Source organism: Callithrix jacchus, chromosome 8 (assembly GCF_049354715.1).
Source record: "Callithrix jacchus isolate 240 chromosome 8, calJac240_pri, whole genome shotgun sequence".
In the NCBI taxonomy this organism is placed as follows: domain Eukaryota; kingdom Metazoa; phylum Chordata; class Mammalia; order Primates; family Cebidae; genus Callithrix; species Callithrix jacchus.
In genome coordinates this window covers 48,893,290-48,908,841 of record NC_133509.1, presented here as the reverse complement: position 1 = coordinate 48,908,841, position 15,552 = coordinate 48,893,290, and the positions used below count along the sequence as shown (strand labels likewise).

Sequence of the window (15,552 nt, the reverse complement as noted above, 5' to 3'; positions counted from 1 at the left end):
ATGTCCACTGGTATTTATTTGTCATCCTGGTTAATGTGCATAATTTTAAAGAATTCCTTAAACCTGTTTTAGAATATGAACAAGCACATATATACAGCATTCTATTTATGACTAGGCATGACTTTCCTTTGGTTACAATGGAGACATTAATATTTATTCATCAGCTATTTAGCCAACTAGTCATTGCCTATCCTACACTAGACATGGTGATAAAAATGAAGACCCAGCTGGGTGTGGTGGCTCATGCCTGTAATCCCAGCACTTTGGGAGGCTGAGGCGGGCAGATCATGAAGTCAAGAGATAGAGATCAACATGGTCAACATGGTGAAACCCTGTCTCTACTAAAAATATAAAAATTAGCTGGGCATGGTGGCACACGCCTATAGTCCCAGCTACTCCAGAAGCTGAGGCAGGGGAGTCACTTAAACGAGAGGCAGCGGTTTCAGTGAGCCGAGGTCTTGCCACTGCCCTCTAGCCTGGTGATAGAGTAAGACTCTAGCACTTTAAAGCTTGATACTTTAAAAAGTATGTTTTGAGGCTTCTTTCAAAGTTTATGGATCTTGCGCGGGGCTGGAGTCGGAGCCTGAGGCTGCCGCCGAGAGTGCCAGCAAGCCCGCCGCCCAGCCCAAGCTCTTTCCCGCCGCCTCTGGCGCCTCGTCCCCAATCAGCCCCACCTGACCCCCGGCCCGGCCCGTCCCAGTCCCCTGACCCTCAGTCCGGCCCGGTCCAGCCTCCCAGCAGGGTCACGCAGCCGCCCCGGGGACGATGAAAGGAGGATAAATGGTGCCCAAGGCCGACAGCGGTGCCTTCCTGCTGCTTTTCCTGCTCGTGCTGTCACCCGGCCGCTGCGGCCAGTGGGGCCAGTCCGCTGAGACAGGCCCTGTGTCCAGCACCTGCTCCGGCTCACGCCCGGGGGGAGTAGGAGTCGCACAACTGTCTCAGCCTTGGATTTGACTTTGGCTTCACCCACCTAGGGGCCGCTGGAGAGCCATATGGGTTACCAAGTTCAAGGGGAGAGAGAAGAAACCGATGAAAATAGCCGCTCATCTGGGCCTGCTTTCATTCCCTGGCTCAACCCTTGACTTCAGAGCTCGGCCTTGAAGCTGTGAGCTTCATCGCATTCCCTGGGCCGCAAGAAGCTCACTGGGCCCGCGTCTCTGGAAGCCGTTGGGGGAGGCCCTTCCTCTGTCTCCCTGGTCGACAGCTCGTTGGGGAAACCTGGGATCTCCGACTGCCTGGACATCGGTGTTGCCGCCCCCTCGGGTTTTGTCTCAGGCTGTGCCTGGGGTTCTGCCTGGGGCTGTGTCTCTCCCTCAGGCTCCAGCTTGTTGGCAGACCTCTTGTCAGAGTCAGGTTCGGGGGTCCTCAAGGTTTCAGATCCCCGGGAGCTCTCCCCTTCCTTGTTGGTCGTCACAGAGGGCAGTCCCCATGCCTTGGGCTGCATCCAGCAGTGGCTGAGGATCTCGTCGATGTGGAGCTGCCGGTGACGTCTGGCTGCAGCATGCCATAGATGAGGTCCTTGCACTCATCTGTAAGGTGCTTGGAGCGTGGAAAGTTGACGCGGTGCTCCTTCTGGATAGGCAGCATCTTCCTGATGTTGGAGTAGTCGTAGGGCATGGAGCCGAAGACCATGATGTAGAGGATCATGCCCAGGCTCCAGATGTCATACACCTTGGGCTGGTAGGGGATGCCCTGCAGCACCTCAGGGGACGCATAGGCTGCTGACCCGCAGAAGGTCTTGCTTAATGTCATTCGACCATTGTCGTCCCTCAGGCAGGGCTTGGAGAAGCTAAAGTTAGACAGCTTGATGTTGAAGTCCTTGTCGAGGAGAAGGTTGTCACACTTGAGGTCCCGGTGGACAACATCCAGGTCGTGGCAGTACTTGATGGCCAAGGAGAGCTGGTGGAACTTCTTGCGAGCCTCGTCCTCGTGCAGGGCTCCCCGGGTTTTGATTAACTTGAGGAGGTCACCCTGGACCACGAGCTCCATGACAATATAGACCTTACCATGTGATGTCTCCAAGATCTCGTAGGTCTTGATGATGGAACAGTGGTTTAACATGGCCAGAATCTCAATTTCCCGGGGAAGGAACTTCTCCAAGAAGTCTACGGGGGCTTTCTTGCAGTGGATGATCTTGATCACCACGTTGAACTTCAGGCGCTCAGAGTAAGCAGATTTTACTTTTGCATAGGAGCCCTCTCCTAAATTTATCCCCAGGAGGTAACCTCATCGCTTGAGGCCTGCATCATCCTCCATAATGCTGGGAATGCCCAGTGCCTCTGAGGCTGCCCTCCATAGCCCCAAGGGGCATGGGCCAGCAGTATGCTCATTCACGTCCTGGACAGAGTCCTTTGGGCTTGCCAGGCCTGCTGTTTCTGCTTCCTACAGCCCAAGACTCTGGGGTGGAACTTTGGCACTGTCTCCCAGGTGACTTCAGTGGGTGAAGTCACAAAGGAAGAGTGCCCTGGGGGAATGAGGCTCTGGCCTGAAGCACTTGGACTTGGAACCCTGAAGTCTGGCTGGTGGGCTGGAGGAGACAAGACAAGCAGAGAGTGGCCTCGCACCTGGTTGGGACCTGAGGTAGGAGGAGTTTGTGTGGGTCTGCCCATGCTCCAAACCCAGAGCCAGGACTGCTTGTGCAGAAGTAAGGCCAGTTCTTGCAAACCAGGGCATCTAAGGAGGGTTTAATAAAGGGATGATTAATAAAGGTTCGAGCAGAGTGTAGAGAACCCTGCGGGTAACACAGGCACCCGAAGGTAGTAGCAGATCCCTGGCCTGCATGGAAAAGAGTGGGAATGGTCCCTGGAACCCGGAAAGAGTAGAGTAGACAGGGCTACCTTGAAAGAAGCAGTGCCCTTCAGTGGATAGAAAGAGCCAGCTTTAGTGACCCTACAGGCTGGCAGCGGATGGGAGGAAGTCCCATCCCTGACCTCTTTTTCTTCCCTTCAGCCCTCGATGATGTCCACACAGGCAGCCCTCAGGGGTGCAGAGCAGGGCCAAGAAGGGTGGTGTGTTAAGATGGTAGAGAGCCTCCTGAGCATGGAGTGGAACAGTTTGAGAAGCATGGATTCTGCCCTCTTCCCATACCTCTCTTCCCCGATCTGAGCCTTTGCTCGCCTCTTACAGCAGCTTTGTGGGAGGACAGCCAGCAGGAGTTCTGCTCTTGACTGTGAGCTCCCTCCTGGGGATCTTCCCTGTCCATGGCCCTGGCTGGTCTCCCAGGGTAGATCTGGGGCTGGGGGCTGAAGGCGGGGCCTGGCAGCTGCTCAAAGGACATTATAAGCAGCAGGGGCAGCACTGGACAGCGACCATCATTTCTGCTGGCCATGGAGCCTCTGCTGTGACTGGCTCTGTCTATAGCACCTGCTCCAGGCCACGTCCTGGGGGAGTAGGAGTCGCATAACTGTCCTAGCCTTGGGTTCGACTTTGGCCTCATCCACCTAGAGGGAGTGAGCACTCCTTCCTCACATGAGCCAAGAGGAACCCTGGGCCCATCAGAATTGAGTTGGTAGGGCTGGATGTCACTCAGGCTGCGTTGGGTCCCCAGCAGCCATGGCCCTTCTCCCTTTTCTCTGCTCTTTCACCTTCTTTCCCATCCCTGACTACCCACTGCCAGTCCTTTGTGCGTGGTTGGTGCTCCTTCCTCCAGGCAGCCTCCTTTTCCTTCCTGCTGGGGATACCCCAACTGCTGTCTCTTGGAAACCAAAAACAAAATTCTAAGCTCCCCAGCCATCTGAATGAACCCCCTCCTCTCACCCAAGGGCATTCCAAAGCTAGCCTGAAAAACTAGTTCAGGCCATAATAGGAAGTGGGGGTCAGGCAGGCCTCATCATCCCTCCTCCCTTTAGGTTTCAGGCACAGCTGAGCAAGGATAACATCGACGCAAAGACCTGAGGACAACAGACTCTGGTAGTAAGAAACAGCAGTACCTGAAAGAAACTCAAGTGTTTTACTATAAAACAGATTTCTCTGATGTATTTTGAAATGGCTCTGCAAAGCTGTCTCTTGTGAGGAAAATCTACATTCTGAAAAAACTCTCCTTCCCTTTCCAGGTCTTTTCTCCTGAAAGAATTAACTAGTCTGTTAAGAAACATTAACGGTGTGTTCTTTCTGAAGCCTGGTACCTGGAGGCTTCATCTGCCTAAGAACCTTGGTCTCCACAACCCATTTTCCCAGAGACAGTCCCTCCTATTGATTCATTCCAGGTCTTTAGATAAACTCTTTGAGCCAATTGCCAATCAGAAAATCTTTGAATCCACCTGATCTGGAAGCCCCCCTCCCATTTTCAAGTTGTCGTTCCTTTTCCGACTGAACCAATGTACACCTTACATGTACTGACTGATGTCTTGTGCCTGCCTAAAATGTATAAAACCAAGTTGTAGCCCTACCCCCTTGGCATTTGTTGTCAGGATCTCCTGGGCCTGTCCCAGGCCATTGGTCACATATTGGTTCAAAAGAAACCTCTTTAAAAAAAAAGGTTTATCTCTATTGCTGTCTACAAGGAAAAATATCCAGTTACATTTACTCTTGGTAATTAAACAGCTAAAAAATTTTTTTAAAAAAGACCCTTACTTCTGTCAATGAAACAGCACAGCGCAGAAAAGTAAAACAGACCTCTAAACAAATATACCTAAGAAAAAATTATACTTGCTATAATTAAAATGTTCATTGACATAGATGGGCACAAAAAAATCTGAGTGGCCAATTTCCCAGCAGAGTGTCAAAGAGAAGAAAGGCAATTCCGATTAGAAGTATTTCTGGAAAAGTTGTGTCGAAGAGGTTGCGACCCTACAGGGTTCTGGGAACTGCAGTCTCTTACGACTGGAACTTACAGGGCAAAGGGCTTTTTTTGGAAAGAAAAGGTCTGGAGAGAACTGAGATCGTGGCAGACCTGGTCTGGTACAATGATAGTTTGAACTTTATCCTATAGTTAAAAGGGAGCCAATAAGCAAAGCAGTAACATAACCAAGTAGTTTGGTATAAACAGCATTTAGTAACCATGGAAACTAGACAAAAGCAGAAAGATCAGCTTGAAACTACCCCAGTAGTTCAGACAAGGGATTTGGCCCCTTCAGCTTGGGGGTGTGGTGGGGAATAAAGAGATTACTATTAACAAAGTGTTCCTATCCCCTCTGAAAGTAGAAGGCAGAGCCAGATTAAAAAATAATAATAACCCTAACCACTTTAGACCACTTGATGCATTTTCTAAGTTTGAACACAGTAATGAAATCTGAGGCCTTGATTGCACCACCTAGGGCCAGACCGGTGCCTAATGTGAAGTCATCATATGACATGATAAGACAGTGCTAGAAGCAATTCATTCATTACTCTCCTCTACAAAAACTGAAAGTATTAATTTTGCATGTGATAAAAATGAGCTCTTTGAAAAGGTATAAAAATTAACTACTAAGTAACATGAGCAATAGGTGTTCATCCAAGCATTTTGTGTATATGTGCCTTGGCCACAAGAGTGTCTGTTGCTTGCATCCTTGGGAGTTTGGAAGGATAAAGTCATCAGTGTAATAGAACACCTTCCCTGAAGAAGGGCATATGGAACTTGCTAATTCTCAGAACCACAATGACAAAAATCATAGTTGTAGTTGGTATTCTCTTGTCCCTTTCATTCTTCAATCTCAATATATTAAACCACCAGATGAAGGAGTTGGGTAAGTAATCCTTTTGGCCTAAAACATAAGAAGGAAAAGCCAAAAAGTATTTTTGGTGATCCTGAATTGATCTGGGACAAACCTGATCTAGTATCAGCTCAAAAAATAGCAAGAATTAGAAGAGAATAGGTTTGTTCTCAGTGATATTGATTCACCCCAAACGTTACACTAATTTCTACATGGTTTATTTTGGCCCAGTTGCCCTGGGGCTGTGTCTCCATTACTTGTGATAAACCTATAGATGTGCCAATGCAAATTTATTAACTCACAAAGTATTCTACAGAGTATAAAAATGCAAAACAGCACTTATATAAATCAAGAATAGCAGCAGGCAATAACATACCCAATCTGTGAGGTGTGTATTATTTTCCTTAAGAAAAAGATTATACTCAAGGAAGATTATTTATAGTTTCCTTTTGAATGGTGTTAAAAATATTCAGAAAGCCAAATCAAACTTGCATAAGTGATTCAGTGATTTTCATTTCAACAGATATGTATCGCCTTTGTTCACAAAGTTGGCTCCTGATTGTCAGGCAGTTAAACCCAAGGAGCCAAAACATGAACATCCTTTGTTTTGAAGACCAAGCCTAGTTTAGCTCCAGTTGATCTCCAATCCAGGTTTTTTAGATATGTGTAGAAGTGCAAGATCTTACAATCAGAAGGTTATGTAAAGTCCTCTATGAGAGCATCTATACAAATGTTAAATATACTCAACAACCCTATTTTTATACCCAAGCCTTCAGAAATACTGGCATGAAAGAATTAAGCTTTAAGAACAAGAATACTTATTACAGTTGGCAATGGTTTCAAATTAGAAATAATGTAAACGTCCTACTAAACAAAATGCATAAATATATATTTGGTATAAGCTAGATGTATAGGTATGGAAAGAGGTTAATTCTCGAGTAAATAAAAGTAAGTCATATAACAATAACTACAGATTAATTTTTGTTTAAAAAGGGAAAATTGTTAGTACTGGTTAACTCTAGTGGTTGATGTGTGAAACTCTGGATTTTTACTTAATATAATTATATATTGACTGATTTCTTTAGAAAAAATAAGAAAGTACTATTCTTGTAATTTTAAAACAGACAAAAAAAGACAGTTATCAAATTCATTTTCCTGCCTTTAGGAAATTATCACCTAAACACAAAATCTTCCTGGCATCTTCCAGACACTTTTCATTAATTTAGCTCTGGGAATTTGAGCTAATACAAATCAAAATTTCTGATAACACCTAAGGGGTATGACATCACATGACTAGGAATTTTAAATGATTAGCATAAATCTCTGTGGATTAAAAATACTATCACAGCTCTAGTGCCAAAGTCAATGGAATTTTACGATCTTCCTTAGGTGTGGTGTAATTTCCCTTCATAACTCTTCTTCCCAGTTCTGACCCTCTCTCTTTTACAAATGGATAAACTATGAATGTGGAAGAAGTAGGAATTTCTGTAGGAGGTGGACAGTAAGTGGTAGTAATTGCAAACGTATGTTCAGAAATGTCCCAGTATATTTAGGCATCTTATCATGAGCATATCATTTTTTAGAGCAAACATTTTCTCTACCTTCTGTGCATATCAGTACACATACCAAAAGCTAAAAGGAATCTTTCAATTTCACAGCCAACTGGATTTGCTTAAACTGTTGACTGAAAAATAAAGCTAGAAAAATAATAGGCTTCTTTTACAGGTAATAAGAGATTCATTTATCTAGCTGCCTCAAAAAGTTCAGATACATCAATGAAAAAATCCAACTCACTCTATGTGAATAACTTAAAACTTTGCAAATTTTATCTAGATGCAAAGTCTCCACTTTTACCATTTTGTATATTGTCAAATGAATAAAAATGAATTATAGAACTTAACTGTTTCAACATCTTAAATACACGTGAAAACATAAAATATTTACCTTTCTCTTTGTTTATTTATCTTTTCTAGAGTCATAAGATATCTTGCTCTAAGAATCTATATTTTGTTTGAAATTAGGAATATTGAACATATAAAAGAAGAAAAAGCCTATCACAAGGAAAACTGTAGTATATTAGAACTAGTTGGAACTTTGAAAAGATATTATGAAATAAATCTCCAATATTATATTTTTCTTACCGCTTTACATTTTGATATTTTTTGTTTTATTAAGACAATAATATCCTAAGGTTTCCAGGTAAGTGCCAAAAGCTTAGTAATCACCAAATGTTTCAAAGACCCAGATTTCCCTCATGCCTATAGTAAGTGCAAAGGGCATATTGCATTTTCTCCTAAATAGCTAACCATAAATTGTCTCAGAGACTTGTCAATCTGGATATTGCTGAGATATTCAAAGAATCTTTCATCTGAGACCTATTATGTTGAAATTAAGAGTCACTTCCAAGTCAGAAGTCAGAGGTCATCTCTAAAACAGTCACATATATCTGTTTTTAAAGAAGTTAATTTAATGTTAAGAAAAATTAGAATTTCATTTATTAAACACAGGAGTCAGCAAACCAGTGAGTTGCTATTGATTGGTAATTTAGCTGAAAGCATCATTTTACACTAAAATCACCGGTAGAGTGTGATATTATCAGGAATCAAAGACAAAAAGAGTTTTAAGGAACCCAACATTAAATACAACTATTTTGCTTTATAGATGAGGAAACTGAAATCCAGAATGTATTTGATTTAACTTCATAGAGTCCTGCAAAACAGTTTTTCATAAATATGTATTACAACAAGTGGTATCTTTTAATGCTATGTTTTTACATTTTTTCTGAAAATTTAACTTTCTTTATAATTAGAATCAATTATACTAGCAAAAACTCAACACATGAGCCCCAAAGTCTTCTCATTACGTCTTCAACACATTAAAGTGGAAGTAACCAGAAGGCTTTGGAAATTCAGGTCTGAAGCTCTCCAGAGATGGAGGGTGAAAAAAAAGGAATCAAATGCTTATGAATGGTTGTTAAAACGCTAGTGCATATAAGATAATCTGGTAGGAGTAAATAGTGAGAAGCAAGCCAAGCTGCAGATCACAACCTCCAAAATATTTTGATCACTTAACTCCTCAGTTTAAAAAAAACTGAGGATGCACCATCAGTATACTATATTTACATACTTTCATATTGTACTTGATCTTGAGAAAGCTACATAACTTTTCTGGACTTCACAGATGTATTAAGGATTAAATAACCTAACATAAGCCTAGTATCTAGTAAGACTCCAATTAATGTAAGTTATTTATACATATGCACATCATATGCATATAATAGACATATGCTGTATTAATGTAACATAGTCATGATAAAACCCATTAAAAATAAAAATTAGAAAAAGACCAGCTAGAAATTAAATATAAATAGAATTTCTAATATGTTCTTCTCATGTTTTAATCGATTATTTTGTAGAACCCCATGGGACGCATCCACTCCTATTTGCAAACCCCTTTTTCAGAGGACTTCTCTTTCAAGGGGTAAGCTATCAAGAAAACCATGACTCAGTGACGTGCTGGAGTCAAATGGAACCAGATAAAGAGAACTGTTCATTCAGTGATGTCACATTGGTAGCTGGAAATGAATCATGGTGAAAGTACTTACACCAAAGAAATCAGAAAACACTGTATGTCAGAGCTTTCTTTTTCCCTTCCAGAGAAGGGAAAAAGCACATCACTTTCAGCATTTCAGAAGTAGGGAAAGAACAAAGAAAAAGTATTGTGAAGTCAGAAGGCCAAAAATAAAAGGGAATGAGAAGGCTAAGTAGTCAGACTTGTACATTGGGAGGTCAAGGCAGAAGGATCTCTTGAGACCAGGAGTTTGAGATCATCCTGGGCAATATAGTGAGACCCATCTCTACCAAAAAAATAAATAAATAAAAATTGTCAAAAGCTATGTATGTGTCTTTGGATTGAACAATTAGGCCAAGGTGACCAGGGAGAAGCAGATATCAATATGTGGGGCAGAGAGAAGCTACGAAGAAAAGCAGTCAATGAGAGAATCAAGTGCAGTGCAGCCACAGGCCTGGGGAGAAAGCTGAATCATGGAAGTGGTGGGTATAGAAGTAGATAAAGAACCCAGGGCTGATGGAGAGAGTGGGACACAGGTTGAGAGAAGCCGGGATAAACCCTAGAGACCTACAAAACAGTAGCCCAAAGAAGACACACAGCAGTTGTTAGGGGGAGGCACTAACAGTGGTGTGCAGAGGGCAAGCAAGTTTCTGTGACAGGTGAGTACAGGAAGGCAGGAGGGTCACTTAGAGGGTGCAGGCTGAGCTGAGCAGGCAAAAGTTAGAAAACATTGTAAGGGGGAACTAAGGTGACCCAGAAAATGGGAAATAGGAAAGCAGGAAGAACAAGCACTCAAATTCCATCCTTGTAACTGGATATGAATCAGTTAAAAGGAATTTAACATATGATTATAAGGCATTAATTTCTACCTTTTTTAAAAAACTAAAATTTCACTAAAAGCAATGATGCTTAATCCTCTGAACATGGTGACTAAACCATTATTTCCATGTGAATAAATTCTTCCATTTTGTTTAATTGAAAGGAAAATAATACTCTGATTGGGTTATTTTTATACACAAAGTTTAAACATTTGATTAGAACTATACTGCAAACTGCACATCTCATTGTGTGTTTAACACTCATAAATTCACTCGACCTGAGAGATGGCTGAAAGCCTAGGCATAATATTGTGCTGATACCTTTGTAACTGGGACAAAATCACCCTAGATAAATACATCTGCCACTTACAGTTGAAGACAAGTGTTCAATTAATTGAGTTTACAGTTTTGTTTTCTCTTTTTATTACTTCTCTTAACCTCATACTTACTTTCTATGCACCTAGAAGAGGAACAGGGAAAGGCCAGGTGAAAAATAAACTTCCACCAGCAATATTTGCAGAGCTGTTTCTGGTAAATAGTCAAACTCATCACGCTCTTATATCATCATTTATTTGCACTTGTCTTTTAACACAGCTTTTTGTGCTGTCATAAGCAATTCTTAATTTCCATCAATAACCTTTCATTTCAAGCATGGCCAGTTTGCATTATGCATGTGAGAGCTGAGAACTATCCTTTGGGAAGCTGGAAATTGAGGACTATACCATAGGAGGATAATTTAGAGATTGGGCTAAACTCAATTATCATAGACCAGGTAGGGTCCGATCTGTAAATTGGGTTGGTTTGGCATAAGAGCCCTAAAGTTTAATGGAACTGTTACAAAGACGGTACCTTGTCTGCCTGGAGCAACTTTTGTTCTCAGTCACATTGTATGTATTTGATTCATGCTGTTAATAACCCATCCAGAGTTAACTAGACTTACTGAGAAAGTAAAGATTAAAACTTATTAAAACTGTAGCAACTACCTTGCTGCCTTCTAAGGAAATTACATTCACTCTAGAAAAACCCTGCCTGGCTTTCAAACTGCTGTAACTCCATGTAAGATCTGAAAAGCAAAAAAGAGTTATAAAGAAAATATTAGGTATGATTTTTTGCAAGAGGCCCGAGGAAACTCAAATCTGGCAGAGGACAGAGGGGAATGGCACAGAAACTGTGTTCAAATGTATCTAGACAAAATAATATACAAATTGATCTGATGGCTTTTGTAACTTCAATAATGGGTATCACCTAGACTTGAATACTTCTTGGAACATAGCACATATTCTGTCTATACTTTCTAAATAGCGATCTGCCTGACTAACTCACTGATTGAGTCAGACTTTAGAAACATTGCCCTTCAGAACTCTGGCTGAAAACCAAGTTCAAAAATCATGACTCGACATGAAGAACATACCAATTACTGCCAATTAATCAAGAAGTGGCAAGAGTGCAAAGTGTCACCTGATTAAAAATGAGTCAATACTAACTGTCAATAACAGAAAAAGACATGTAATAAGGCAAATGAGTTTTGGGGAGTTACTGGTTTCACTTTTTAGTTCATGGTAAGCATGATACATTTATTGTTCTCCTTTAAAAGATAAATAAATAAGACCGCATTACCTTCCATTCTCTGTGGTCCCAAATTAATCATTTTCGTTGAGTTGCTTCTCAAAATCATATGCTAATTTTCAGAAGAGAAACAAAAACTGACTAGAAACAGATTCTCTCACTTTTAATTCACATTAGTTTGGTTCAATGCTGTTTAGCATATGTGGTTGGTTTGATCAATGGAATCACGACTCTGCCAGGGCCACCTCAATTCACGGCATTTCACAGCAGCTAAACAGAAGTTCCTCTCGGATGTGCCTTAACACTGATCTACAGGGGGAAGAGGCTGGTTGTGCTCAGAGATTCCAAAAACAATCTTCTTACAATCATAGGTAAGTATCTCTTAGCACCTAATCTAATAGCTTAACTAAGAAATTATTAACATGTAGTTCACAGATATTTTCAGCACCTTCTACTTGGTGGAGCCAGTCCCTTTCAAACCTCTGATTTTACACAGTCACCGACATTTGGTATTGAGATTGTCTTCTCAGGACTGGGGCAAATTATGCAAGAACATGACCTACAGAGTAACAGGGACACCATTTACCTGAATGCATCTGGAACTGTGTAAAGTCATGAAGCATCAACCAAGTGAACTGAGGTACATTGAAAGAACAATGGAGGGTGCCAGGAAGACCTAAATAATCACCTATGAGGAACCATGACCATAGTCCTGAACGACCAGAAAGAAATCCAAAGCAGAAGGCAAGAAATGCCATCAGAAGCTGAGGAAATAGAAATGGTGTGGCAGTGTAAAGGAGGAATAATAGGACAAAGAATCAGATCGAAGGCCAAGAAATCAGAACTTTATCAGGAACTGAAGTCCCCTTTTATGTATGAGCTGGTGCAAGGAGAACACAGGACAATACAAAAGACCTGGATCGTTAGAAACTCGCCTGTCAAAAATCCCTTGCCATTTCACCAAATAGATGACTATGGCAGATTTCTAGGACATGTTTGCTTTGGGACACTGGGACCTTAGAGCTTAATTTTCTATATTTATTACTTGTTCTTCTCAGAGTTTAAGATGAGTAGCACCTCTTATCAACTTACACCTCCCACCTTTTAAAAAATCTACTACAATATTTTAATAGATATAAGCAGAGAGGGATAAGTAATGTGACTGGTTAATACACTAAAAAGAGAAGTGTGCACATGATTTTGGTTTCATTCTTCAGTTTTTCACTATCTTCTACTATATTTTAATATTTTGACTGGCATGCTATTTTACATCTGGAATGGGAACTCATGTTAGGATGTGTCAGTAAACCCAGTTAATTCATTTAATTGCTACAACATTTTTCTATATTATGGAACAATTAGAAAACTATAAGAAAATGTGAATTTTGTTAAAAAGTACAATTCATAGATTTTTAAATGTGATACTTTATCATAAGCCACCAAATTCAAAGAGCTTATGCAAAACATATTTCAAGAGTTTATCAAAGTTCTCAGATCTAGGACAATTGATCATTCCTTATTTTGTTTCATCACATTTACTCCTTTTTCCTGACAGATAAGGTAAAGGAAATAACCAAGAACCACAAGAGTACTGTAGTTGCGACGTCATCATGGAAAGAATCGCACTCAGTTAAGTTCAATGGAAGTGAGTATTTCAGGGGGCTTGGGGTTAGGATAGGAAGGAGAACCAAGAGAACTCGGCCCTCTAAGAAACCAAGATAAGAAGCAAGAAAGAAAGAAAGAAAGAAAGAAAGAAAGAAAGAAAGAAAGAAAGAAAGAAAGAAAGAAAGAAAGAAAGAAAGAAAGAAAGAAAGAAAGAAAGAAAGAAAGAAAGAAAGAAAGAAAGAAAGAAAGAAAGAAAGAAAGAAAGAAAGAAAGAAAGAAAGAAAGAAAGAAAGAAAGAAAGAAAGAAAGAAAGAAAAGAAAGAAAGAAAGAAAGAAAAAAAACAAGAGATTCCTGCAACCCAGAATCCCTTCATAGCACTTGAGTTCAACCAAAGAGTTGAACCAAAGAAGTAAGATCAACAGTCAATCTTTTCATCTGTCTCTTTCTCCAAGTCTCTCTTTCTCAAATCTTTTTCCTTCCTCAAAGCTCAATGACACTTTCCTGCACCACCACTTTTATCTCCTTGTATCTTTATTGTGTTCTTCACCGTGAACACTAACTCTGCTTTTTAAAATCCCTATCAAAGTTCATTTTGTAAATATCAATCCCAAGATTACTGCCAGTATGAAAAATTGAGGGGTCTTTTACATTTAACTTAAGTGGGGTGAGGAAATTACAGCTGTGCTGAAATATAAGAGAAAAGATATTATTAGCCCTAGTCATGGTATACTGGGAAATACATAGGAAGAAGACGTATAACCAGCTACCAAAGAGTTGCTTTATCATCACTTTCCTTTGCTCAGAAAACATAGACAAAGGTGACTTCATTACCACAAATATTTTTCTAGTCTTTCATTTCTCTGGCTTCAAATCTTACTTTGCGTACTTACTGACCAGTCCAGGAAATGCAGAACAAGAGCTTGACAAGTTCTCCTTCTTCAGTTTCTTTAGAAATAAGTTGTCAGAACTTGCCATTGTTGAGCTAGCCTCACCTGCCCAAACACCAACTTAAATAAACTAACAGTACCTGAAACAAAAGGAATTTCAGCCGTGAGTGTTACATAAGCCCTGAAAATGGCAGAGACTGAGGTGTATTGTTGCTCGGTCTGAGCAACATTGAAATGTTATTGTAAGCCTTCTGTTTAACTTGCAATGTGCGTACCTGAGTGTCCCCTGTGGGTGGGACAGAGTGGAGCCGGGGGAAAGGGGCCCACACTCCTGACAGCAGGTATTTTCCTAATGCTGTGTTCTTACCTTCACCACTCCTGCTCAGCCTGGCAATACGCATGAAAAACATTAAAATACCCAAACTTCTTTTGCTATCAGGTACTCCAAAAGAGATGTAAATTAGTGTCTGTCATACAGTTATGGTGAATGAATTAAAGTCATTAATGCTAACACATTATTCACAAAATGTAACACTTTTTCCAAGTAGAAACTCAATCAATATAATGCAATAAATCAAACATGATTCAGTATGGAAAGCAACCAGTTTCTAGTTCACTGTAAAGGGACTCAGGATAAGGCAGCAGAACAGGTTATTGCTTAACACATTTTCCACTAAAAACAGATAAAATGTCTAATTTCAGGCTCTGAGCAGAATGTGTTTTAATGCAATTTCTTTGAAAATTTCTGTTTCTTGTGCACCTCTGAATATATACTCAATGTGAATTAATTATCACTGGTTCCTTAGCTTGTATTTTTATGTATTTACTGGAAAAAATAAAACCTGTCCCCTTTGTGTCTACACCAGAAAAGAGAAGGCGATACCTACATCATCGGCATGGTCTATGACCCTAGAATCAATGTGACGCACGGAAAGTTTTTCTGTAAGACTGAGTTACAAAGAACCATGATGTCTTATGTGATTGTACCTCTGAGATCTGCGATAACATTTGCTCCATTTCTTTTGTTTTTCCGGTTAACATTTTCATTTCAGTGTTGCTGATAATTTTCTATTATCTCACCCTCTTTTATGTTTCTCATGTATTTCCCTTTCAGTTAGTCCCATCAAATTAACTGAAGAATAAAACTATATAATATAGTCTTATTATAAGCAGAAGAAAATGAAGATGATCTGAAGAGATAAATCACCGAAGGTTAATAGCTTTTTTAAAATCAATCTTCCTTCAAAGGAAAAGGCTAAATGGCTTAGTAGATGAAACGCTAGCCTCTCACCTCTGAGACCATAGTTCAAATCTAAACTGTGAAGCCTTAAGCAACGTCTTTGCTGGGTGCATATCAGTCTCTAGTGGACAAAAATCTGCACTGCATGAGTTTGAGACCACCACACTAACCCTCCCCCAGCCCCCACCATCCCTGTCAGCAGGCCTGATGTGTTTCTTGTTTCCAGACCATC

General features: G+C 40.8%; 1 protein-coding gene and 1 pseudogene across 1 annotated transcript; one reads left to right on the top strand and one right to left on the bottom strand.

The window, feature by feature from the left end:
- Positions 1-557: 557 nt before the first annotated feature.
- Positions 558-13,317, top strand: LOC144577547 (uncharacterized). The gene is made up of 3 exons (XM_078335975.1): positions 558-2,580; positions 9,049-9,113; positions 13,143-13,317. The coding sequence occupies exons 1-3, from the start codon at positions 2,323-2,325 to the stop codon at positions 13,144-13,146; spliced, it is 327 nt and encodes a 108-aa protein (XP_078192101.1). The 5' UTR covers positions 558-2,322; the 3' UTR covers positions 13,147-13,317.
- On the bottom strand, positions 1,141-2,386 carry LOC100392221 (testis-specific serine/threonine-protein kinase 1-like; annotated as a pseudogene).
- Positions 13,318-15,552: the final 2,235 nt, after the last annotated feature.